Source organism: Leiobunum rupestre, chromosome 3 (genome assembly GCF_980474605.1).
Source record: "Leiobunum rupestre chromosome 3, qqLeiRupe1.1.hap1, whole genome shotgun sequence".
Taxonomy (NCBI): Eukaryota; Metazoa; Arthropoda; class Arachnida; order Opiliones; family Sclerosomatidae; genus Leiobunum; species Leiobunum rupestre.
The window spans coordinates 70,249,024-70,273,709 of NC_143386.1; the positions used below are offsets into that span (position 1 = coordinate 70,249,024).

The following is a 24,686-nucleotide window of genomic DNA, read 5'->3' on the forward strand; positions in this document are numbered from 1 at the left end:
ATCCACACTCCTGCTTTCCTGCAATTCCCTGGTCGCTCTCGAATATCACGCTCCAAAAAATTATATGAGGATGATCTTCAACAGAACACTCCGCAGCAGCTCACTAAGGCCAGAGCACTTGTTATTCCTGTAAACACCACACCATTTAGACGCATTATGCGTAATTAAACGTGCTCAAAAGAACATCGTGTAGCCCATTCGACGCCACTCTGTTCACTGACTCTCCCCGACAAAGTAGAATGTTCTATTAAACCGGGAACTCTCCAAGATCTTTCCAGATCCAGATCGGGCTGACCAATTACACGTCCTAAAAACTCTTAGACTAAGGAGAGTAACCCCAAATATTCTTTATTATTTTTAATTTTGTTGATGTATGTGCGTGTAAAAAGAGACATTTAATGTATATAATATTACTATTAACAGCCTACGGTCCCAGATTTCGCCGCAATAGTTAGCCCCCCCCCTCAAGCGGAGGCCGGCAAGCGGGATAAAGCAAGCATTCAGACGATCTTGGAACGTAGAGCGACCGAGTTTATGTAAACAACACTTAATAAAGACTTTAAAAGAAAACACTAGATTATTAATTATATGTAGATTGAGAAACAGTTACAAGTACTTAATTAGAAACAGGAACAGGTATATGACAATGGCTTCTTCGCCTTTAACGGCTAAACTTTATTCCATCGTCCTTATTGGTCATCTTTGATATAAACCTCGTGACACCTAAGGTCATCCATATAATTTTGGTCTAAATCCAATAAAGCAAAAGCTTCTGCACGAGATAGTTTACCGTCTTTTCTTTGCTCTTGCTCTATCCAGTTGTTAATTAATCTGGTCAAATATAGTTTATGTTTTCCAAATGCTAAATCACCTGCTAAATCATGTTTAATATTGTTGATACTTCTCTCGTCATCAGTTTGAATTGGATCTCTTAGCATTAGTTCATTAAGTGTTGGGTTGGACACATCTGGCCATCTGGCCCAACTTGGATTTTCTCCCCGAATCTCTGTTTTCCAATGATCATATTGTTTCTGGGCCCACAACAAATCTTTATGATTATAATTTTCTAAGATATCCAACAAATCCTGAGGTAGATAACTTTTTCCTTGAGAGTTAAAGACATCCCTGATATCCGATTCCACAAGCACCGGGTTTAGGAATCCCTCATTGTTTGATTTGATCTTTAACATTTCATTTAAATTTAACCCAACAGCGCTTATCATTTTTCTAACAATTAGGGCCCTTTCGTTAGTTCTAACATACAGGCGTGCTTGTACAGAATCTTCGTTTGTTAAATTTGAATTAATGTGACAAGGTGACGCGTAGTTATGATCTATTAAACGAAATTCCGTCATAGATGATATTGTAGTTTTTTTTCAGACCTATTTGTTTGTTTCTTACTGTAGAATCTGATTTACGCTTTTTGTTGGAACATTTTCCCGAATGTAGGGCTTTACTAGTTTGCGTAATTTCACATTTTTTTACACTTGTAATAATTTCTTAGTTTTTGTGACTTTTTTCACAGCTAGTGTGTACCCATTGGTAGCACCAAACACATTTAATTTGAGTTTTTCCACCAACACATTTTGCGCCATACGAGCACACCGTGACATTTAGTTCGTCATAATTTTCGAGCCACGTGGCGGTTATGTGTTCGGTATTAGTATTTTGGATTTTGAGGTAGCGGTTATATTCAAATTGGTCAATAAACTTGAGGAATTCGGGGATATCACATGGCGCCGGGAAATTACCTTTAATTGTCGTTTTCTCTTCAGGCTTGTGAGATAAAACAAATAGGCACCATTTTCTTCCTATGTCTTCTGGTGGTATATTTGTTGGTGTGCCGTTTAAAACGCCCAAAAAGTAATATATTGCGTAGGCTCCGCAATCGAAACCATTAGGCTGTTTAGGACAGTCCGTACTTATTAAAAATTGCCAGCCTTCTAAACAGAAGGGTTTTTTTGCAACATCGAACGCCAGTTTTACTATTGCTATAACGGATTTTAAAAGATGAATAATCCGATGCGATTCCACGTGTAATCCATCTAATATTAAAATATTTCGGGAAGAAAAGTGAATTAAGCACAAAAGCCAACGATATCCTTCGAATGGAACCAAAGGTAGTATAACCGAAATTATATCTTTGTTTAAGGCATTCTTCGATTGGAGAAATTTTGCAATGTCGCTAATCAGTTCTACACGACTTTTTCCATCCGGAACAATGACGTTTTCTACAGCCCGGAACAAGTTATCGAAATGTATTAAATCAACATGCAGAACGTGCTCTGGTCTTAGAAAATGGCCGAGGGAGGCTAAACAGCCGTCTATAACGCTCTGACCGAGCCAATGGCCAGGTTTTAAAGTATCGGTGACCATCAAGGTGTCGAACTCTTCGTGATCAATCTTTTCAACTGCATCATTTTCAAACGAAAAATAAGTCGAAGCCTTTGTGTTTTTAGGCATTGTGCGCCACGGCTTCCAAGTATAAGATGTTTCTTTAGTGCCTTTTACAGTAGCCACTATAGCAATCTCTTCCAAATTACTTTGCGTTTCTAAGTCACTTTGTTTTCCGGTTAATTTCTGTGTTTCTTTTCGCAGTGCTACAACTGTATCATAAATTATTTCGTCAATTTCGCCAGATTCATTTACTGGATCATCAATGATTTCTTCCGGTATGCTCTCCATGGCACATTCCGATAACGGATTCGCGTGTTTCTTGAATTTTTTTGGTGTACTTTCTTTTTGATTAACGATTTTTCTCTTCAAACCTTGGGTTTTTCTCGAGGATGAGGCGGGATCCCAAGTAAATAATCTTTCGGATTTTTTACCTATAAATTTCTGTGGAATTTTCGGCCGCTTGGTTGGTAGCGTTTTACCTTTTTTCCCGCTAGTTCTCTTTCCCCTACTGGACTTCATTATGTCCGTAAGATTAAAATGTTGAATTGATGGTTCTACGTTTTTAACCAACATTTGTACAGCTAACAAATGATAGCATTTACCAGTATTGCAAGAGCATGGGTGTTTCTCATTTCTTAGGTTCACTACATGGAATTCTTCTCTTATGAACGGATTAGCCACCACATAAACTTGCGCTTCATGTTGGAAGTACCCCAATTTATTTTTCAGGCAAATATCCGCTACCGCTCTGTTGGATCGAACAGTCACCTTACCTTTAATTTCTTCTGAATGAGGATCGAAAAAAACTTCTCCCTGGCGAACACCTCTTACAATGTCTTCCAATTTGCCAAAATTGATTCCCGGCAACTGCAATTCCTTTGCGATGTTTTTAAATTGCGGCTTAACCACAAAATTTCCGGCCGAATCTCTATACGCTCTGTTGAATTCATTCAAGATATAAATTTGTACTAGCGTAAAAGTCATGACGATTTCATCAGGATTAAGAGGTTTCTTCGCGGATTCATCTTTCAGCGTTCTGTTAAAACGTTCGCTTAGGTTATTAGTTGGTACGATATCTACGAATGCGGCAAACTCATTCGTTGTTGAAGCAATAGTTCGCGTCTTCAGATCGTTCTTTAGGTATTTATCAAAATATTCCGCGACACCCAAATCCCAATCATCCGAATATTGATCATATTTTTCTTCGAATTCTGGCAACCAAACAACTTATCTAGGAACGCGTTGTAAGCTTGAATCTGGAACGACTGCGCGTGTTTCTTGTACAACCATGCTTTGAGATCGGATCTCACGTGATTTCGGCAAAAGCGTAAATTTTTCTCCCCGACCACAGACGACTTGATAACTGCATTATACAAACCCTTCTCCCTGTCTGTTACAATTGGAGCGTTCTTACCCCACTGGTCTAGTTGTAAGCGTTTAATAACGTGGTCTCTCCATAACTGAGTATGTACGTCCTCTTTTCGGCTAGTGTGCATTAAAAAAATTAAAGGAAATGACGGGTCCCCAATTACTTCGGTATTTTTCATCATGAAAACAGATATGTAGCAATCGCCTAAATTGTAAGTCGTGTCGTACGTTATACATTGCTTAAGATTTTTATCTGCAAACGATGCTTGTAGTAGGCGATTGGCCAAATTGAATGCTTCCGAGTGAGCCCAAACTACGTTAAGTTCTGGGCAATAATCTGCTTTACAAATGACACCTTTTAAAGAAGTGTGACCCAAGCTGGCTATGTTTACTACACTGTCTCTGCTGATCAGGCTGTGGCGAGTTTCAGCCGATTTAAAGTTTTCAGCTTGTTTTGTATTTCGTACTCCTGCGGCTTCTAATTCTTCAACCGTAGGTACTAAGCCGCTAAGGTCATTTTTACGCGCGTCAACAATACCGTTCTCAGTTTCAACCAAGGTTTCTTTATAGACTTGCAATGGCGGAACGGCTCGGGTAGTTACTTTTCTTTTGATAATGTCCTTGACTGATTTACGTGTTTGTACGTAAAGACGACTGGCATGTTTGGCATTCCCATGAGCCCTTCCTACCCACAGAGTCTCGTCACCTAAATACTGAACTACTATCGCAACTTGAGCATAGCGTTCCCTATTTCTCAATTTAAACACTCGTCTTCTAAATCCATTGTCGTACGCACGTTTTCCATTTACGACACCCTTATCCATACTGTAGTAACACTTAACTACATCATTTTTAGTGGTGTTTGCATCATTTAATAACGAGCGCCAACGTATTTGATCGGCGGTAACATCGCATTCTCTTTCTTTAGGTACTAAAAAAACATAACAATCACCTCCTTTTATGTCCTTTTGTGGGTATTGAAAAACAGGACCGTAGAATCGTCCTTCAGTAGTCTCCTTTAAAATGTTTTCCACCTCTCTCAATTCCAAAGTGGTCGCACGGGTAAAAGAAACCCTTTTGTCATTTTTACCATCCATAATCCTAAACCATTTTCAAAACGTTTAATTAATTATTAATTAATTTATAATTATATATTAAAGGGATAATGAAATCGGTAAATAACAAGTACGAATAATTTAGTTATTTTGGTCTAATTTAAGAGAATGCCTTTATAAATACGAAGTTAAACAAATAACGTTCGAAAACGACAGATAATTCAGATGCCAAACACTAAAAAGGGTGATTAATATAGCACATATTTGTAAATTATGGCAATTATGAATAAAATTAATTTAAATATTGTACGGGCTTCCAAAATTATTGAAAAAAGCGTTCCATAACACTGTTAAAATTACGTAACGACCTCATTTTATAGAAAAAACTATTGAATTCGCGACCTACTCACCTACAGTTTCAAAACTACGCTGTAGTCCACAAAATGTAAGCAAAAAAAGGTCGAATCTGGAATAAAGTAGGAGTCGCTAAATTTTTGCATTAAGTTAGTATATGATGCCCTTATGAAAATCCCACAAGTCCCCATGAATCCGAATGTTGCGTCCTCCGGCTCCGCCCCCATTTAGATCAAATCTGACCTTTTAAGCTTTTAATAATAATAATAATAATAATAATAATAATCAGCTAGGCTAATACCCAAGGCACCACCTAATCTAATTAACCTAAAATATTGCGTAAGGCCTCATTCAATAGAAATTTTAGAAAATAACATAGTCGACATTTGACTATTGCGCCACAAACCCGTATCTCCAACCACAACAGAAATAATTAAAGCTAAAAATCAAAATTGAAAAACATTCAATCTTTTCAAATAATAATAAAACAAGCCGGCCAAGATCGTAATATTACCTCTCCTCGGAGGGGATTTAGTTAATTCCCCACGCCTCGTCTCACACCACTTTAACGACGCTAAGTCTTCACCCGGGAAAAATTCAATAAGTTGTATAGTGTAGTAAATGAGATTTACCAGAGAGGAATCTATATCAGTTATCCCACACAAAAGTGTTTAAGCGTAATAAACGTAAATAAGTAGAAGGAACCAATACATCGTTTTAAACATAATATCCAGCTCTACATTGTGGTTATAAGACAAAAATAACTAGATATCAGGCCCGTAGCCAGGATTATTCAGTAGAGGGGGACCGCCATTTTCCTAAGGGGCACGCTCAGTGGCGCACCGAGGGTTGGTGGCGCCTGGTTCAAAATGTTTATATGGCGCCCCCAATGTATGTCATAACTTAAGTAAATTTGAAACCAATATTCACTACAGTAATTTAATTATATTGAAATAGAAATGATTTAAACATGATGAATTTAGGAGACTTAGAAGCCTCTACATCTCTTCTCTTATTCTTTTTCGATAACAATCGCCTCTAGCTTTACGTTAAGACATTTTCTACTAAAAGACTTTTAGTAAAAGTTAGGAACAGTGTCAGAAAATAGTCCTGTTTATAAATATTTTAATTTACTTTGAAAACAGGAGCATTACTGATACTGTTACTAACTTTTACCGTTTGTTATAGTTCAGCAGAACTAACGTGAAAAGTTAAGTTTTTATTTGATTAATAATTACTAATAAGTTTGGTACATTGAATAGTTCTGCTATCACCGCTTGTATTATAAACGTTAATAATGTAACAAAATCACAAATATAAACTTACTTTTCAATCGATTGCTCCAATTTGGGGTTTGCTTTAATTGTTACGAACATAAAAGTAAAAGACTACTTCTGCTACAATTCGTTAAACAACACTTCATTTACAATTATGACTAATTTTGCAACAATCAAGCGGCTTTTCTTCCTTACTTGGTACGTCGTTAGCTCTGACCTACCGATAATTTTATATTATATACTGATTAAATTCACAACGATAATTCCGTCCTTCGACAGTGTTTATGTAAATTAAATTTATTTAATAGGAAAATTGAAAAGCAGTATATATTGAGTTATGTGACTTCTTAGTTTTTATTCAATTTGATTATACATTTAAAATATTGGTGTAAGTTATAATACGAGCCTATGTAAACAGAAAATTACATGGAGGAAAAAAAGTGAATCCATCCAAAAACCATTTGCCCGCCGTTAGTAATTGGGTACAACTGAATACGCGACGACGATCAAAAATTAACACAAAATTAAGTTAATTAAACCGCGTGATAACGTCAAATCATCCAACTATGCCGGATTATAAATGCCTATGCCAGATTAGAAATGCCTATGCCAGATTAATTAAACCGCGTGATAACGTCAAATCATCCAGCTATGCCTGATTAGAAATACCTATGCCAGATTAATTAAACCGCGTGATAACGTCAAATCATCCAGCTATGCCTGATTAGAAATACCTATGCCAGATTAATTAAACCGCGTGATAACGTCAAATCATCCAGCTATGCCGGATTAGAAATGCCTATGCCAGATTATTTAAACCGCGTGATAACGTCAAATCATCCAACTATGCCAGATTAGAAATGCCTATGCCAGATTAATTAAACCGCGTGATAACGTCAAATCATCCAACTATGCCAGATTAGAAATGCCTATGCCAGATTAATTAAACCGCGTGATAACGTCAAATCATCCAGCTATGCCGGATTAGAAATACCTATGCCAGATTAATTAAACCGCGTGATAACGTCAAATCATCCAACTATGCCAGATTAGAAAGGCCTATGCCAGATTAATTAAACCGCGTGATAACGTCAAATCATCCAACTATGCCGGATTAGAAATAACTATGCCAGATTACAAATGCCTATGCCAGATTAATTAAACCGCGTGATAACGTCAAATCATCCAACTATGCCGGATTAGAAATGCCTATGCCAGATTACAAATGCCTATGCCAGATTAGAAAGGCCTATGCCAGATTAATTAAACCGCGTGATAACGTCAAATCATCCAGCTATGCCTGATTAGAAATACCTATGCCAGATTAATTAAACCGCGTGATAACGTCAAATCATCCAACTATGCCAGATTAGAAAGGCCTATGCCAGATTAATTAAACCGCGTGATAACGTCAAATCATCCAACTATGCCGGATTAGAAATGCCTATGCCAGATTAATTAAACCGCGTGATAACGTCAAATCATCCAGCTATGCCGGATTAGAAATACCTATGCCAGATTAATTAAACCGCGTGATAACGTCAAATCATCCAACTATGCCAGATTAGAAAGGCCTATGCCAGATTAATTAAACCGCGTGATAACGTCAAATCATCCAACTATGCCGGATTAGAAATAACTATGCCAGATTACAAATGCCTATGCCAGATTAATTAAACCGCGTGATAACGTCAAATCATCCAACTATGCCGGATTAGAAATGCCTATGCCAGATTACAAATGCCTATGCCAGATTAGAAAGGCCTATGCCAGATTAATTAAACCGCGTGATAACGTCAAATCATCCAACTATGCCGGATTAGAAATGCCTATGCCAGATTACAAATGCCTATGCCAGATTAGAAAGGCCTATGCCAGATTAATTAAACCGCGTGATAACGTCAAATCATCCAGCTATGCCTGATTAGAAATGCCTATGCCAGATTAATTAAACCGCGTGATAACGTCAAATCATCCAACTATGCCAGATTAGAAAGGCCTATGCCAGATTAATTAAACCGCGTGATAACGTCAAATCATCCAACTATGCCGGATTAGAAATGCCTATGCCAGATTACAAATGCCTATGCCAGATTAATTAAACCGCGTGATAACGTCAAATCATCCAACTATGCCGGATTAGAAATGCCTCTGCCAGATTACAAATGCCTATGCCAGATTAGAAAGGCCTATGCCAGATTAATTAAACCGCGTGATAACGTCAAATCATCCAGCTATGCCGGATTAGAAATACCTATGCCAGATTAATTAAACCGCGTGATAACGTCAAATCATCCAACTATGCCAGATTAGAAAGGCCTATGCCAGATTAATTAAACCGCGTGATAAAGTCAAATCATCCAACTATGCCTGATTAGAAATGCCTATGCCAGATTACAAATGCCTATGCCAGATTAGAAAGGCCTATGCCAGATTAATTAAACCGCGTGATAACGTCAAATCATCCAGCTATGCCTGATTAGAAATGCCTATGCCAGATTAATTAAACCGCGTGATAACGTCAAATCATCCAACTATGCCAGATTAGAAGGGCCTATGCCAGATTAATTAAACCGCGTGATAACGTCAAATCATCCAACTATGCCGGATTAGAAATGCCTATGCCAGATTACAAATGCCTATGCCAGATTAATTAAACCGCGTGATAACGTCAAATCATCCAACTATGCCGGATTAGAAATGCCTATGCCAGATTACAAATGCCTATGCCAGATTAGAAAGGCCTATGCCAGATTAATTAAACCGCGTGATAACGTCAAATCATCCAGCTATGCCTGATTAGAAATGCCTATGCCAGATTAATTAAACCGCGTGATAACGTCAAATCATCCAACTATGCCAGATTAGAAAGGCCTATGCCAGATTAATTAAACCGCGTGATAACGTCAAATCATCCAACTATGCCGGATTAGAAATGCCTATGCCAGATTACAAATGCCTATGCCAGATTAATTAAACCGCGTGATAACGTCAAATCATCCAACTATGCCGGATTAGAAATGCCTCTGCCAGATTACAAATGCCTATGCCAGATTAGAAAGGCCTATGCCAGATTAATTAAACCGCGTGATAACGTCAAATCATCCAGCTATGCCGGATTAGAAATACCTATGCCAGATTAATTAAACCGCGTGATAACGTCAAATCATCCAACTATGCCAGATTAGAAAGGCCTATGCCAGATTAATTAAACCGCGTGATAAAGTCAAATCATCCAACTATGCCTGATTAGAAATGCCTATGCCAGATTAATTAAATCGCGTGATAACGTCAAATCATCCAGCTATGCCTGATTAGAAATACCTATGCCAGATTAATTAAACCGCGTGATAACGTCAAATCATCCAACTATGCCAGATTAGAAAGGCCTATGCCAGATTAATTAAACCGCGTGATAACGTCAAATCATCCAACTATGCCGGATTAGAAATGCCTATGCCAGATTACAAATGCCTATGCCAGATTAATTAAACCGCGTGATAACGTCAAATCATCCAACTATGCCGGATTAGAAATGCCTATGCCAGATTACAAATGCCTATGCCAGATTAATTAAACCGCGTGATAACGTCAAATCATCCAGCTATGCCTGATTAGAAATGCCTATGCCAGATTAATTAAACCGCGTGATAACGTCAAATCATCCAACTATGCCAGATTAGAAAGGCCTATGCCAGATTAATTAAACCGCGTGATAACGTCAAATCATCCAACTATGCCGGATTAGAAATGCCTATGCCAGATTACAAATGCCTATGCCAGATTAATTAAACCGCGTGATAACGTCAAATCATCCAACTATGCCGGATTAGAAATGCCTCTGCCAGATTACAAATGCCTATGCCAGATTAGAAAGGCCTATGCCAGATTAATTAAACCGCGTGATAACGTCAAATCATCCAGCTATGCCGGATTAGAAATACCTATGCCTGATTAGAAATACCTATGCCAGATTAATTAAACCGCGTGATAACGTCAAATCATCCAACTATGCCAGATTAGAAAGGCCTATGCCAGATTAATTAAACCGCGTGATAACGTCAAATAATCCAACTATGCCTGATTAGAAATGCCTATGCCAGATTAATTAAATCGCGTGATAACGTCAAATCATCCAGCTATGCCTGATTAGAAATACCTATGCCAGATTAATTAAACCGCGTGATAACGTCAAATCATCCAACTATGCCAGATTAGAAAGGCCTATGCCAGATTAATTAAACCGCGTGATAACGTCAAATCATCCAACTATGCCGGATTAGAAATGCCTATGCCAGATTACAAATGCCTATGCCAGATTAATTAAACCGCGTGATAACGTCAAATCATCCAACTATGCCGGATTAGAAATGCCTATGCCAGATTACAAATGCCTATGCCAGATTAGAAAGGCCTATGCCAGATTAATTAAACCGCGTGATAACGTCAAATCATCCAACTTTGCCAGATTAGAAATGCCTATGCCGGATTAGAAATACCTATGCCAGATTAATTAAACCGCGTGATAACGTCAAATCATCCAACTATGCCAGATTAGAAATGCCTATGCCAGATTAATTAAACCGCGTGATAACGTCAAATCATCCAACTATGCCAGATTAGAAATGCCTATGCCAGATTAATTAAACCGCGTGATAACGTCAAATCATCCAACTATGCCAGATTAGAAATGCCTATGCCAGATTAATTGTGTTTCCACTTCTTTGTAATGTTTGGAATTACATAATGCTTTGTATTGTCTTAATTCTTTCTTGTCTTTCCATTCCTTAGTTTATTTTCCGCAGTAGGAACTTTTACGGTAGGGAATGGAGCTATGCCGGAACTATGCCAACTATGCCACCTATGCATTTTAGGGAGTATGAATTTCCTGCTCCTGCTGCTGAGTTTCCCTACTAGCGAGATTTTAAGGAGGAAATGTTTTTCTATGTTTTAAATAATTTAAATGCATAAAGTGAATAATGTAAAGTTAGTTTCACAGTTAACGCGTAAAATGCCACAATTTTTAACCTTAAATGTAAGATTTAAGAATTTAAACATTATTGCATAAGATAGTGAATAAGCCTTGGTTGAAGCTCTTTAGGCTATTTTCACCTACGTTTTTAATCAGAAAGCATAACTGGATTCTGATTCTGCCTCTACCTTTACTTTTATCTATCATTAGTTTGCATTGTTTTATTTTAATAATTATCTTCCGAAATCTAGAAAAATTTTGTTCAAAAGCTTTTCCAAAAACCTAACTATGTAAAAAGCATTTTAATTATATGTTAGTTTATTTGTCAAGAGTAAAGTTTTGAGAGTTAACTCTTTAAGTAGAGCGAAATAGTTGGATTGGGTTTTTGTTACTTATTACTTTTGTAATGATATTTCTTATCATTTTATCACATGATTGTCAACTTTGATATGAGTAGACAGAAATAACCATAGCATCCATTGTTACCTTTTGCGTCAACCCATAATTCTTTTGTGTTAAACCTCACTTTTTTTGTTGTTGGAAGGTTCCCAATTGAAGGCAATTGTTATTCCAAGCTACAATGTTGGTGCTTCTATGAAATCTTTGTTGTTGTTTTTAAGTTTTGAGTTATGTTCCTACATTTCATCTCAATTTCAAAGAAAATCTGTTGCACACTGATGTATATTAGCTGATGAAGAACACCGCAAGTTATTATAATTGGTAATTAGTATGTGGACATTGGAAAGTTGTTCTTAAAGTAAATATTGTGCTTTCCTGTTTCTAGTAATCTATTTATTGGTGAAAAACCAAAAACATGAGTGATATTCAATCCAGTTTATTTGAGCTGAATGTAACCAGTAAGCTATGTTTTTATTGGTAGTATGAACTAGACAACTCAAACTCTCATAGTAATGGTTTATTTCTTTCAGTTGTTTCGGCTAAATTAAATTCAGTAGGCCTTTTTAAACCCGATCCATATGTTGAACTTAGCTTGGATGGTGGTATTCCTATAAAGACTGAGTATAACAAGAACACTTGTAATCCAAAATGGGGAGAACATTTCCCAGTGTATGTTCTAAAGCTTTTTTTTTTCTAAATTGTCTTTAATATGATAAATGTGTATGTTTCAGTCTCGTGTCTCCGTATTCCAAGCTTCAGTTCAAAGTGTACAATCACAGCTCATTGATGAAAGATGGCCTTTTGGGAGAATGCACGCTGGATTTATATAGCATCCTTGCTAAAAACAATGGACAATGTAATGGATTTTAAAACGTTGGAATTGCCAAGTTTGGTCTAATTTTTCTGTGTGTTTACAGTGGATAAGCTGCCTTTGCCTATTGGTTTGACTGGTACCAAAGCTGTACGCAATTCTAGTTATTTGTTAACAGTGTTAGATGGCTTGAGGGTTGACTTGTCTCATTATCCTCCGAGAGGACCTCAAGATAACGCCTCGGTCATTGATGGTAAAGCTTCTTTATAGTTTTTGCCCTTATTAGTTAGTGTTGGTAGATATTGTACTTAAAGCAATATAATGCCAATTTTGAGGTTGAAATAGTAACAATGCTGATTTTGAGTTTGAACCAAATTTTACAGATTGTTAAAGCAATTCCGATATTGATTTTTTTCCCTATTTTTAACCAATTATCAAAACTGATTTTTGCCCCGAAAATAAATGAAATAGCAGTCAAAGGCTGTGTTCAGTAGCTCTAAAAATAGTCAGAACTGAGCTAAACGGTCGCGTTGACCATCTGTTGAGCAATGAAGTTATTGGCTGTAAGAGCAGGTTTTTCCGTTGCTCAACGGTCACGTGACGCTGCAGCATGGAGTAAGGCTAGCTGCAGACATTACAACAGACGATATTTTACAAAAAGCGTTTAACAAGATCCTACATCACATTAGCAACGGTCTCAACGAAAATAATTTTTCAGATACTTCGTTGAGAGTTACTGAATGCAGCCTATCATACGGCTGATGCTAGATACATCCAAGTTCAAGGTTATCTTCTTTCATAAAAAGTCCTTTTAACTAAATTGTTTTTTAAATATTTTTAAAAAATTTTATTATTATAAAATAGCAAAATCAGTATTTGATAACAATCTCATATCAATTTGTTCACATAACTAATTTAGTTTCCTACAGTTGTTTAGCACTCTGATTTTGGCGTGTATCTTTGCAGGATCTTCAATACCACATCATTCTCAATCAAATGGAAATATTCCATATACAAGACCAATCACACCCCCCATTAATTCGTTAATGGAGTCTATGAGTAGAAATAACGTTAGTGGAGGGGCTAGACGAAGGGCCCCAGCTGTGGAAGTGAATGGGACGGGTGGTTCTTATAGTGGGGCCTTGGCCAGACAAGCCAGAGATGCTAGACATCAGTCTTTACCAGCGGCTTTGAGTAATATCTCAGTATCTGGTGAGTTAAATCTTTGCCATTTTTTGTGTATTTAAAACTTCAATGCCAAACTAAAACACTTTAGATTCGCCGCCAGATAACGCAGGTCATTCTAGCAGTCCATCGAATTCGGTCATGACGCCCAACAGTCCATCGGCTTCAATTTCTAATGGAGCTGCTCCTGGTGCTAATGGAATTGGAGGAATGGCAGTCAGTTCCACTGCTTCTGGAATGACCTCAATGAGCCCTCCTCAAAATGGGGCCTGCGCAGCTTCGCCCTCTAATATGTCCCCCGCAACTAGTCAACCTAAAACCACGGTTTTACCGAGGCCATCAACCAGGGCTCCGCCTCCAGCCCTTCCACCACCCAACAACAACAATGGGGTGCCAACAAATGCGTTACCTCCCCCCAATACTGCTGCTCCTACTAACGTTGCCGCTAATAACGGAGAAGAAGAACCTTTGCCACCAGGGTAAATTTTACAATAATATATATTTTCAAATTAATAGGTTAATAAACTTAATAAGAATTGACAAATTTGAATTAGTTTTAATTCATTTGGGCTGATATTGTAATTTAAACAATTCTGAATATAAAAATTTTATGTTAAACCAAGAGTCTGCCTCGAGAGCCCTCCCCTAGCCAACCTCCCTCGTACCCCCTATAACAGCAGGCCAATCATATTGTTCAAATTCGAATCGTTTTTTTAAAATAGTGCCCACGAGGTTAGAGACCGTAGTCGGAATTTGGGCGAACTAACGAATAACACATTTTCCAAGTCCTATGCCCGTCAAATGTAATCATTAGCAAGGGGGGAAAGAACATGACGGAGATGTTGGAAATTTTTCATGGCATACGGAGGCAGTGTCAGGGCAGACTCTTTTTCTCCAACACCAATCAGTTCAATTTTAGCTGACATTTTGCAGCAGCACATAATTTTTTTAGCTTGTAATTTGTGTTTATTTCAGTTGGGAAGTGAGGTATGACCAGTTTGATCGAAAGTATTATGTTGATCATAATACTCGTAGCACTACTTGGGAAAGACCTCAGCCTTTGCCATCTGGGTAATTTTCTCTTTATTTGCAATACTTACATTTCTCAAAAATTTATGATATTATTATGTACAATGTTATATTTTTATAAGTAAATATTACATCTCTTCCAATAATAATGCACATTTTAGCTCTAAAAATTAAACATGCAACTTTGCTATCTTGAGGCAGTTTTGAAAGAGCAGGTTTTTTATATGAAACTGATGAAGCATACAGCTCATCATAGCTCAAAATTTACTGCCTGAATTAATTTGCCTACCAATGTAAAATCTAAATAAAACAGTGACTTGGTTTATATATAAAATTATAAACCATATTATTCCAATGAAATAGTTTTAGATAGTATAAGATAAAATACCCTCGAAATACCTATTGAAACACTGCAGGAGCTTATAAAGGGAATAATAGTATTAGAAGATGAATACTACAGCCTGTTGAAGAGATATGTTATATACTTCTGATATTATATGAATAAACTATTGTGTTTCAGTTGGGAAATTCGTAAGGATAACAGAGGAAGAGTGTATTACGTTGATCACAATACGAGAACGACTACGTGGCAAAGACCTACCGCTGAGAGTGTTCGAAATTTCCAACATTGGCAATCTCATCAAGCTCAAGTTATGCAACAGTGTCAACAACGATTTCTTTACCATGTAAGATTTTCTTAAGAAATTATTGTGGGAGTTGATGGTTTAATCATTTAACATTTTTCAAAGACGCCAGTAAAAGTTGACGACGATGATCCTCTAGGACCTTTACCTGACGGATGGGGTCAGTAAACTTTTTTGTCCATAATTGGTTCAGAGAGTTAACTTATTTTCATATATTTGGTCAGAAAAACGTGTTGATCATAATAACAGAGTCTATTACGTTAACCACAAAAACAAAACAACCCAGTGGGAAGATCCTCGCACTCAAGGGTGTGTATGGTTTTAAGTCAAAATTTTAGTTAAGGCAACTTTGTGATACGGAACTTCCCACCTTTTTTGGTTTAGTCGTGAAGATCCTTTACCTCCTGGCTGGGAAATCAAATATACAGCTCAAGGGGTTCGTTATTTTGTTGATCACAACAACAAATCGACCACATTCCTGGATCCAAGGTGAATAATGCTAAAAATGTGACGCATTTCAAAAATTTTACACAATTTTTTATTTTATGTTGTTTTAAATTACTTTAGGCCTGGAAGAAGTATGCCTTTGGCCTACGAAAGAAATTTTAAATGGAAATTAACGCAGTTTAGGTATCTTTGCCATGTGAGTATTTTCTTTAATCAGGGGTGTGTGCATACTGGCAAAGGAATTGAAAATTTTAGTACTCTGATTCAAAGTCGCTAATCTAGTACTTGCACATCCTTAATTCTATTATTTCTGTGGTTCTCATTTTATGTTTACTTTTTTTCAGTGTAATGCCTTACCAAGTCACATAAAGATAACAGTATCGAGACAAAATATTTTTGAAGATTCGTTTAGTCAGATAATGAAAGTTCCGCCACACGAATTACGAAGGAGATTGTTTATATCCTTTTTGGGTGAAGAGGGCTTAGATTATGGCGGAATCGCTCGAGAATGGTTCTTCATGCTTTCTCACGAAGTTTTGAACCCCATGTACTGCTTATTCGAATATGCTGGCAAAAATAACTACAGCCTTCAAATCAACCCCGCTTCGTCGGTTAATCCCGATCATTTGCTATACTTCCGATTTATTGGTCGCTTCATTGCCATGGTCAGTCTCGTAAATTATTATAAGGGTTTTTTTTTTGCAAATATTTTTAAAACTTCTATCGGTTTTATTTATAGGCTTTGTTCCATGGCAAGTTTATTTACAGTGGTTTCACATTGCCATTTTACAAGAGAATGCTGGGAAAGAAACTGACCATGAAAGACATAGAATCCATTGACCCTGAATTTTACAATTCTTTAGTTTGGATTAAGTACGACGTTTAAAAATTGGTTTTATCACAATTATCACTTTCATGTCTTGGGTTTTATTTTATCATTACAGAGAAAACAATATTGAAGAATGTGGCTTAGAGCTATTCTTCAGCGTTGATTTTGAAATTTTAGGGCAAATCCATTCTCATGAGCTCAAGGCTGGAGGAGGAGAAATCCGTGTTTCGGAAGAGAACAAAGATGAATACTTGAGGTTTAGAGTTTTGTTCTTTTAAAGGGTTATATATTTAATTTACATATTATGGACCCAATAATTTCAAACCCTTATTCACCACAAACAAACTTGGCACTTTGTGTGACTGTCAGCTAATGACAGTGAAAATTCTGTTTCGCTACCTGGTTTTCATTGTATGTCAAGGCTTATTGAAAATTGGTTTCAAAAGTAAAAGTAATGACCAATTACTTATTGGGTGCTTGCTCGTAGGGTCGTAGTGATACGTCATAACTAAGCCCCACCTTTAAACGGCCGCCATGACATTAATTTCATGTCGTAGATCACTAGGCAAAACACCACACAATCCTGCGAAATGATCACGTGAACACCATGGGCATTTTAATGTCATGGCTGTGACCTATACGCCACACCCACGAGCAAGCTACGAATTATTAAAATTTAAATGTTTTGGTTTGTCATTATGCCAACAAAGAAATATAAACGGTGGTTGAAGTATAGTTTTATGTCTATGTAGACAATGTTTAAAGTTCCTGTAACTAATATTTCTTCCAAGTTCAGGGTTTTTCATCATGAAATGTTTTTTTTCTATTGCTTAGACTTATGACTGATTGGCGTTTTTCTCGAGGACAAGAAGAACAAACAAGATCCTTTTTAGATGGGTTTAACGAAGTTTTACCCTTAGAGTGGTTACATTATTTTGATGAGCGCGAACTCGAAGTAATTATCTTTAATTTTATCATTTAAAAAATTGTTAGTTTTGTTGATTAACAAATTTCCTGTAGTTGATGCTTTGTGGGATGCAAGAAGTTGATATAGACGATTGGCAACGCAACACCATTTATCGCCATTATACTCGTAATAGTAAACAGATTATTTGGTTCTGGCAGTTTGTTCGTGAAACAGACAACGAAAAGAGATCAAGACTACTTCAGTTTGTGACTGGTACTTGCAGAGTTCCTGTTGGTGGTTTTGCCGAATTGATGGGTAATTTTTTTGTGGCTAAAATAATAAATAAATAAGTAAGATAAGTAAATTTTAACTTTTTTCCCCTCTAAATTTAGGGAGCAATGGCCCTCAACGTTTTTGTATCGAGAAAGTAGGCAAAGACACCTGGCTTCCACGTAGCCACACCTGTTTTAATCGCCTAGACCTACCACCTTACAAAAGTTATGAACAGTTAGTTGAGAAATTAACCTATGCGATTGAAGAAACTGAAGGGTTCGGACAAGAATAGTAGGGCTTCAAAATATATATATAAAACCCTGTGGTTAAATCTTTTTACACTACAAAAGACGAACCATTTGTTAAGAAAAAAATGGATTTAGGTCTTCCCAATATGAAACGTATTTTATTCACAAAAAAAGTAAAAACTAAATTAAGAGAACTAATATTTGCCAAGGTAAGAAATATCATTTCTGTAAAAGGCAGAATTTAAAAGAAAAACTTTGCCTTTTTTTTAATTAATCAGAAATATTAAGTAGCGGTCATATTATATATATATTATTACGTAGATTTATTTACTTAGGTGCGAATTGCGGAAAACGATTTTATTTTCTGCCAGCTTTTTTTAAATAGCATTCATGAGCCAAAGACAGAATACCAATATATACATATAAAGAATATATATCTATATATATATATCCTTTATGAATGTTCTTTAAAAAAATTCCCACAAAAAATTTGAAGGAAGAAATTTTTTAATCAGCAGTTATAGGCCAGAAAAAACTTTTTTCCGTCGTTATCTTGATATGTAAATAGAAGTAAATGCTATGTTCCAAAACTATCACGCCATAAAAATTAAGTAACAAGACAAATGTATCGGACAGTTTTAGCTTGCGACATTAAATTCACTCGTTAATTAATTATAAATTCATTAATATTGATGAATATTAATATACAAATATGAAATAATGCAATTTTTAATTTATGTTTAAATTGCATAAACTGTTTTAAGTGGATAATTTTTACTTCGAAAACAAGATTAAAAACGGCACCTTTTGAAGGATGAGGTTAACCTAAAATGGAAAAGAATTTAATAAAGGACGGAAGTTAACCTGTAAAATATAGAATGTACAGCTCTTGAAGAATAAAATTGATTTATGTAATAGTACTGTGGCGATACACGCAACAAAATATAATTGCTGTATTCAGTAATTTCACTAAAAATGATGCAGATACCTGAGAAAAATAGCAAAGTCAGAGCAAATGTAAAGCAAGGCGAGATACGTCACTTTTGAAAGAATTTCGAAATAAGAATAACTAGTATTTTTTATTATTAATTTTTAATACTTGTTAAAACCTTTTTTTTTGTATATTTCCATTATTAGACTATAATTTTGATCATTCCAGATACAAAATCAAAAACTCGTTTTTCTAAATAGTGTTTATTACACTTGCTTAATAATCTAAAAATGAAAAAAATTAATCTCAAGAGCTGTTAAGGCTACCTAGTCCTAGCTCTTAAACAACAGGAACAAAAAAAATTAAAATGAATCTGCTTATTTTAAAAGTCAAAAATTATTATTCGAATTTTATTTCAAAAGGGACAATCTGATTGACTTTTGCTCTTAGGTAGCGCATGACTGTTAAGAGTTGCTAAGCATAATGCATTCCGTTGGATTGGAGGTAAGATTTTTTTAAAGACAATTTTCAACGTGTAGATTGTTCGTTACCATACTTCCAAAAACAAGTATATTGATTTGCGCGTATTTGCTTTTTTTTTTGGCTTTTTCCAAAAGAGCAATATTCCAAAAATTTAAATTTAAATCGAGGGGTAAGACCATAGATATAGGAAATGTATATAAAGGTCTAGATAAAATATTTCAAAGGGAGTGAATACCGAGGTGACAGCTAGCAGAAACGCGTAATTTCTGCAGGCTATCCTTATAACGCGCTATCTATCGGTAAGAAAGCTCGTGCAATCGCATTGAGTTGGGAATATTAATCTAGAGGTCCAATCGAAAAATTCGAAACGTCGGATTTCAGTATTTCGCGAAACAAGTTTTTAAAAATAAGAATACCGTCGTCTGCTTCCAAATGACGAGAAAACGTTATCATTCTACCCGTGGCGCCGTCTATCTCTCGATGGTTCGTTCAAATAAGACGCGTTTTCCGGCAAAAAGATTTTGTTTAAAAAAAATAATGGATGGCGCCACGGGTCATATGATAACGTTTTCTCATCATTTTAGAGGAGACGACACATTCGTAATTTTCAAAAACTTGTTTCGCGGGGAGCAGATTTGATTGGATCTCTAGATTAATATTCCCAACTCAATGTGCTATCGTCGCGAGAGCCATTGTCTCCGGCTTAAAAACTATACTAAAAGTCACCAACAGATGGTGTCTAAAGACTACGGCCTGCGGAAATGTCAAGCACTTAGTACTAAAATGCTAAGAGAGCTCGCGCTCTTGGTCACGTGCCTTCCTCGGTGTCTGCTAGGTGTCAATTCCGTATTTTATGTTAGGCTTAGACGCCCCGAAATTTATCTAGACCTTTATATACATTTCTTATATCTATGGGTAAGACACTCAAGAACTCAGGTATACATTTGCTATTGGAACTCTTATGAACTCCCCTGAACTCTAGAGAACTCTCACGAACTCTCAAGAACTCTCCTCGAACTCTCCTCGAACTCTCCTCAAACTCCCTCGAACTCCCTCGAACTCCCTCGAACTCTCGAGAACTCTCCCGAACTCTCGAGAACTCTCCCGAACTCCCGTGAACTCTGCAGAGTTCGAACTCCCGGTGTACACAAAAATCATAAGTGTCTTACCCCTCGATTTAAATTTTGGTCAGTGGCGTAACCAGGGGCACGTGTCCCCCTGAAACCGTATGGATGCACCTACAAAACTCTTTAATTTTTAAATGGACTGGTGTGGCCCGCCCATAGATATAAGAAATGTATATAAAGGTCTAGGCCTAACATAAAATACGGAATTGACACCATAGACAGTATATATCCCTATATATACTGTCTATATTGACACCTAGCAGACGCCGAGGAAGGCACGTGACCAAGAGCGCGAGCTCTCTTAGTTTGAGCCATCATAGAGGAATAGCCCTGGAGTGGTATTGATAGTTCTTATTGGGCTAGGCACTGACATTCCTCTTCAGATATCGCGTAAAGGGGGATGTAGAAACGGGGGGGTATGTCGAGGTAGACTTTTATCTATTCATACATTCCAACAAAGGCAGTGCGATCATGGCGCGATCTACCGGTTAGGGTTTGAATTCTTTAAAAAGTCTACCTCGACTTTCCCCCTCTTTTTTCCCCCCGCCTCGAACAGGCACTACGCTGTCGGATTTGGCGCCTTCTTTCCTTTCCCCTCCTCTACTATTCCTCCATGGAGCCATAGAAATAGAAATTACACTAGAAGCACGATTGAATTGGGCGGGGACGTACCAGCTAGAAGGCTGCCATCAGAGTGGAATCGCGATAGTCGCGCCATCTCATAGAAACAATTTAAACTAAATAAGTAAATATGATCACGTGGAATAACATAAAACAGATCGTAGGCAACGTATTAAAAACTTTTTTTTTATCTGACATAATATTAAGTTATTTTAACAGCTTTAGGAAAATCATAAAAATCTCAAAAATCTACTATATCTACCGTGTCACCCTTAAAGTCACACGTTAACTTTGAGCAATCATTGTAAGTCTGAAATACCACAAATCAATGAAATCATCACAGTTTAACTAAAATTTAATTATTTCAGTGTGGTTTAAAATATGCTTACATGAGATTCCAAAATCTTGGTTTCAGTGTCTTTTAAACTATCATCAGTATTAACATATGTAACATAATTACTCATAAGTATGCCTCTATATAACATCTCTGTATTAAAAATTTCAATGAGACCTTGTTTCACAGCCACCAAAGAAATTACGAACGAACTGCGCGCAAAACCGGTTTTAACTTCCTTCCCTCCCCGTCAGACCTGGTTTTAATGACGAAAAAGCCGTCATTGGAAAGTGACGTCAATCACGTCATATCCTGTGAACAAGGTCTCATTGAGAAGACGTTCCTTTTGGCACACTTATGAGTAATTATGTTACATATGGTATTAGTCAAGTCAAATTGAATGGTTGAACCGGTAGTTCACTTTTTCCGTAAGTTTTCTGAAATAACCTCTGATAAATATGGAAACTAAATAACAATTACCAAGAACGTATATATGTATAAGAACGTTGAACGATCAAATTGGCGCCTGGTGTCATGATGCAATCGGTTACAGAATAATTCTGCCCAAAAAACCGCACGTGGCGCGCGCTAAAGGTTAAAATCGTTTCTAGTTCAAGCGCGCGCTGCACGTGGATTTTAGGGCGGAGTTATTCTGAAACCGATTAAATCATGGCCCAAGCGATGCCTTATGTTCATCGGTTTTCCACTTTCCTATTTAGAAAAAACAAGGTATAGTTAGTTAAACTATCTTTGCGCAATATATTTATGTATAATTCATAATTAAAAAAAATATTACCTTATAAATATTAAACGAAGAAAAAGAGACGCGTTTTTTACGCGAAGGCGCCATATTAGAATACATAGTTTTGAAGGCTGTAGAGGTGCTTAGAGCGTTTTGACGCGTAAATAATGTATCTCTTAAAATTTCTAAATCTTTATTAAAGGGAATATAACGTCCAGTCGTTTTTTATGTTTTTATGCTATTTTATGTAAGCAATTTTGGCGGGAAGTCACTAAACAGCGCCAAAAATATCTAAAGTCATAGGAGGGAGCGGGAAATGGTCGAAGTTTGGTGTTCCACACCTAAAACCTGAGGTTATATTCCCTTTAATAGTATATATATAGCAAATTCACGAGTTTGTAACCGTTCTTAGGTAGTATTTTCTGTAAATCTAATTAGTTTTAAGAGTAAGAATCTTAAAACTAATATAATTGAAGATAAAAGATGCTTAGGTTATCTTTGGAACTAAATAGGTAAAAGATAGATGGTCTTCAGCCTGCATTTCAAGGAGGATGATTTCTGTTCAGGTTTGTAACTTTATTATGGAAAAAAATTTTCAGTCAGATAAATTTACAAACCGGCCCTTTCTAAATATACAATATTATTCTAGGTTTTAAAAGACGAAAGCTTAAAACTTGTGGAAACCTAAAATTATAATTTATTGCGCTTATAATATATTTTAACTTAATATTATTTAATAAAAAATGTTAAAATAATATATTTAATTATTAATAAGTTACAGTGAATCTTCTTTTCACTTTTTGTTTTATTTATTTATTTACATGTGTTTCAAGTATTAATCAATAATTATAAATATTTTCTTTTACTACCATGGTTGACTAAATTAATAATTATTAAAAACAAAAGATCTGCTACTTCATGGTTTAACAATAACACTATGTTCCTGGCAGCATCTAGAGGAGGTTCTTGGTTTCTGTTTAACTCTTTTATAATTTATAAACACCGTTGAAAAATTTTAATCATGAAAAAAATATTGTACTATTAGTTAAATATTAACCTACATTCGGTTTAATTTAATGTTTTTTAAAATTTATTTAACAATAATTGTTTTTGTGGATTTTTCCTATCTGACTAACGTTAAATTTTGGTCGTAGCGAAAGCCTGGTGGGAAAATATATACACGGCTATGGTTAATTCAGGCGATTGACGGGGCCGCTAAAGCGCGGTACGCGCGATCGAAGTTGGCCGTGGTTTGAGTAATAGGTGTTTTTTTTTGCGCCTGTTCTGGGTTTTTTGAGCAGGTTCAAAAGTGTAGCCCTATGACGTCATTTTACTCCAATTCTATCTTGACGAAAAAAAAAACGAGTTGGAGTAAGAAGGGAGTAGTTAGAACTTAGAGGTTAAAGGTTATATATTTGTTTTGTTTTTAAGATGGTGACCGGTGGTGATATCATCAATATAGGACTAATTTTTCTTATTTATTTTATAATAATAATAATCAGCTAGGCTAATACCCAAGACACCACCTTAGGTCTAAGTCATCAAGCAACTTTTATGTCATTAAATAGCATTTAACAATTGGATATTCGTTATTAAAAGCTTGCCACATGTGAAGATGTTCAAAACCCGTTATGTTTTCGTGAAACGAAATTTAAGCAGACGAATTTTCTATATAAACTAGATTACTCCCTCTACACCTCCTTTCGAGGAGGAGTAAAAAGTGTAACGTTTGAGCTCTGGAACAAGCGAACAAAATTCGGGACAGGGTAAATCTTACCCCGAGAACAGGCGAATAAAACGTTTTAGGGTAAAAAGTTTACACTTTTTGTCCTGGGACAGGCGAAAAAAAAACCACCTACTAACAAGGAGACTACCCGAGGTGGTTATCACCTATTTTGTTGAAACTCGGGGGTTAAGTAGACCTTATGGTAGTATGAAAATTTCCAAAAGGAAAAGTTGCAATGGGCTTTAGTTTTCCCATGGCAACCGAAAATGTTTTTGATCTCTCAAAACAAAAAAATCTCCATTTAAAAAAGCATTTGATTTTCTCGGTTTCACAGGGTACTTACTTACTTAAAAAATTTGAAAAAATTAAATTTTCAAAACCTACCCAAAAAGATGAATTGTGATAACCACCTCGGGTAGTCTCCTTGTAAGTGCTTGACCTTTCCGCAGGCCGTAGTCTTTAGACACCATCTGTTGGTGACTTTTAGTATAATTTTTAAGCAGGAGACAATGGCTCTCGCAACGGTA

The 24,686-nt window shown here is 36.3% G+C and overlaps 1 protein-coding gene across 2 annotated transcripts; it reads left to right on the plus strand.

The window, feature by feature from the left end:
* The first annotated feature begins 11,339 nt into the window (after positions 1–11,339).
* Positions 11,340–19,115, plus strand: Su(dx) (WW domain containing E3 ubiquitin protein ligase suppressor of deltex). Of its 2 annotated transcripts, none has more exons than XM_090169098.1 (20): positions 11,340–11,486; positions 11,968–12,143; positions 12,208–12,280; positions 12,353–12,491; positions 12,554–12,678; positions 12,740–12,886; positions 13,600–13,845; positions 13,922–14,297; positions 14,794–14,889; positions 15,368–15,533; positions 15,597–15,651; positions 15,716–15,800; positions 15,876–15,980; positions 16,059–16,134; positions 16,283–16,603; positions 16,678–16,811; positions 16,883–17,023; positions 17,602–17,722; positions 17,788–17,989; positions 18,067–19,115. In XM_090169098.1, exons 3-20 carry the CDS (start codon positions 12,238–12,240, stop codon positions 18,237–18,239), a joined length of 2,751 nt encoding a protein of 916 aa, XP_090025224.1. In that variant the 5' UTR covers positions 11,340–11,486; positions 11,968–12,143; positions 12,208–12,237; the 3' UTR covers positions 18,240–19,115. The 2 variants fall into 2 exon arrangements, with proteins under 2 accessions (XP_090025224.1, XP_090025223.1); XM_090169097.1 differs by having other exon boundaries at positions 13,910–14,297; positions 18,067–19,114.
* Positions 19,116–24,686: the final 5,571 nt, after the last annotated feature.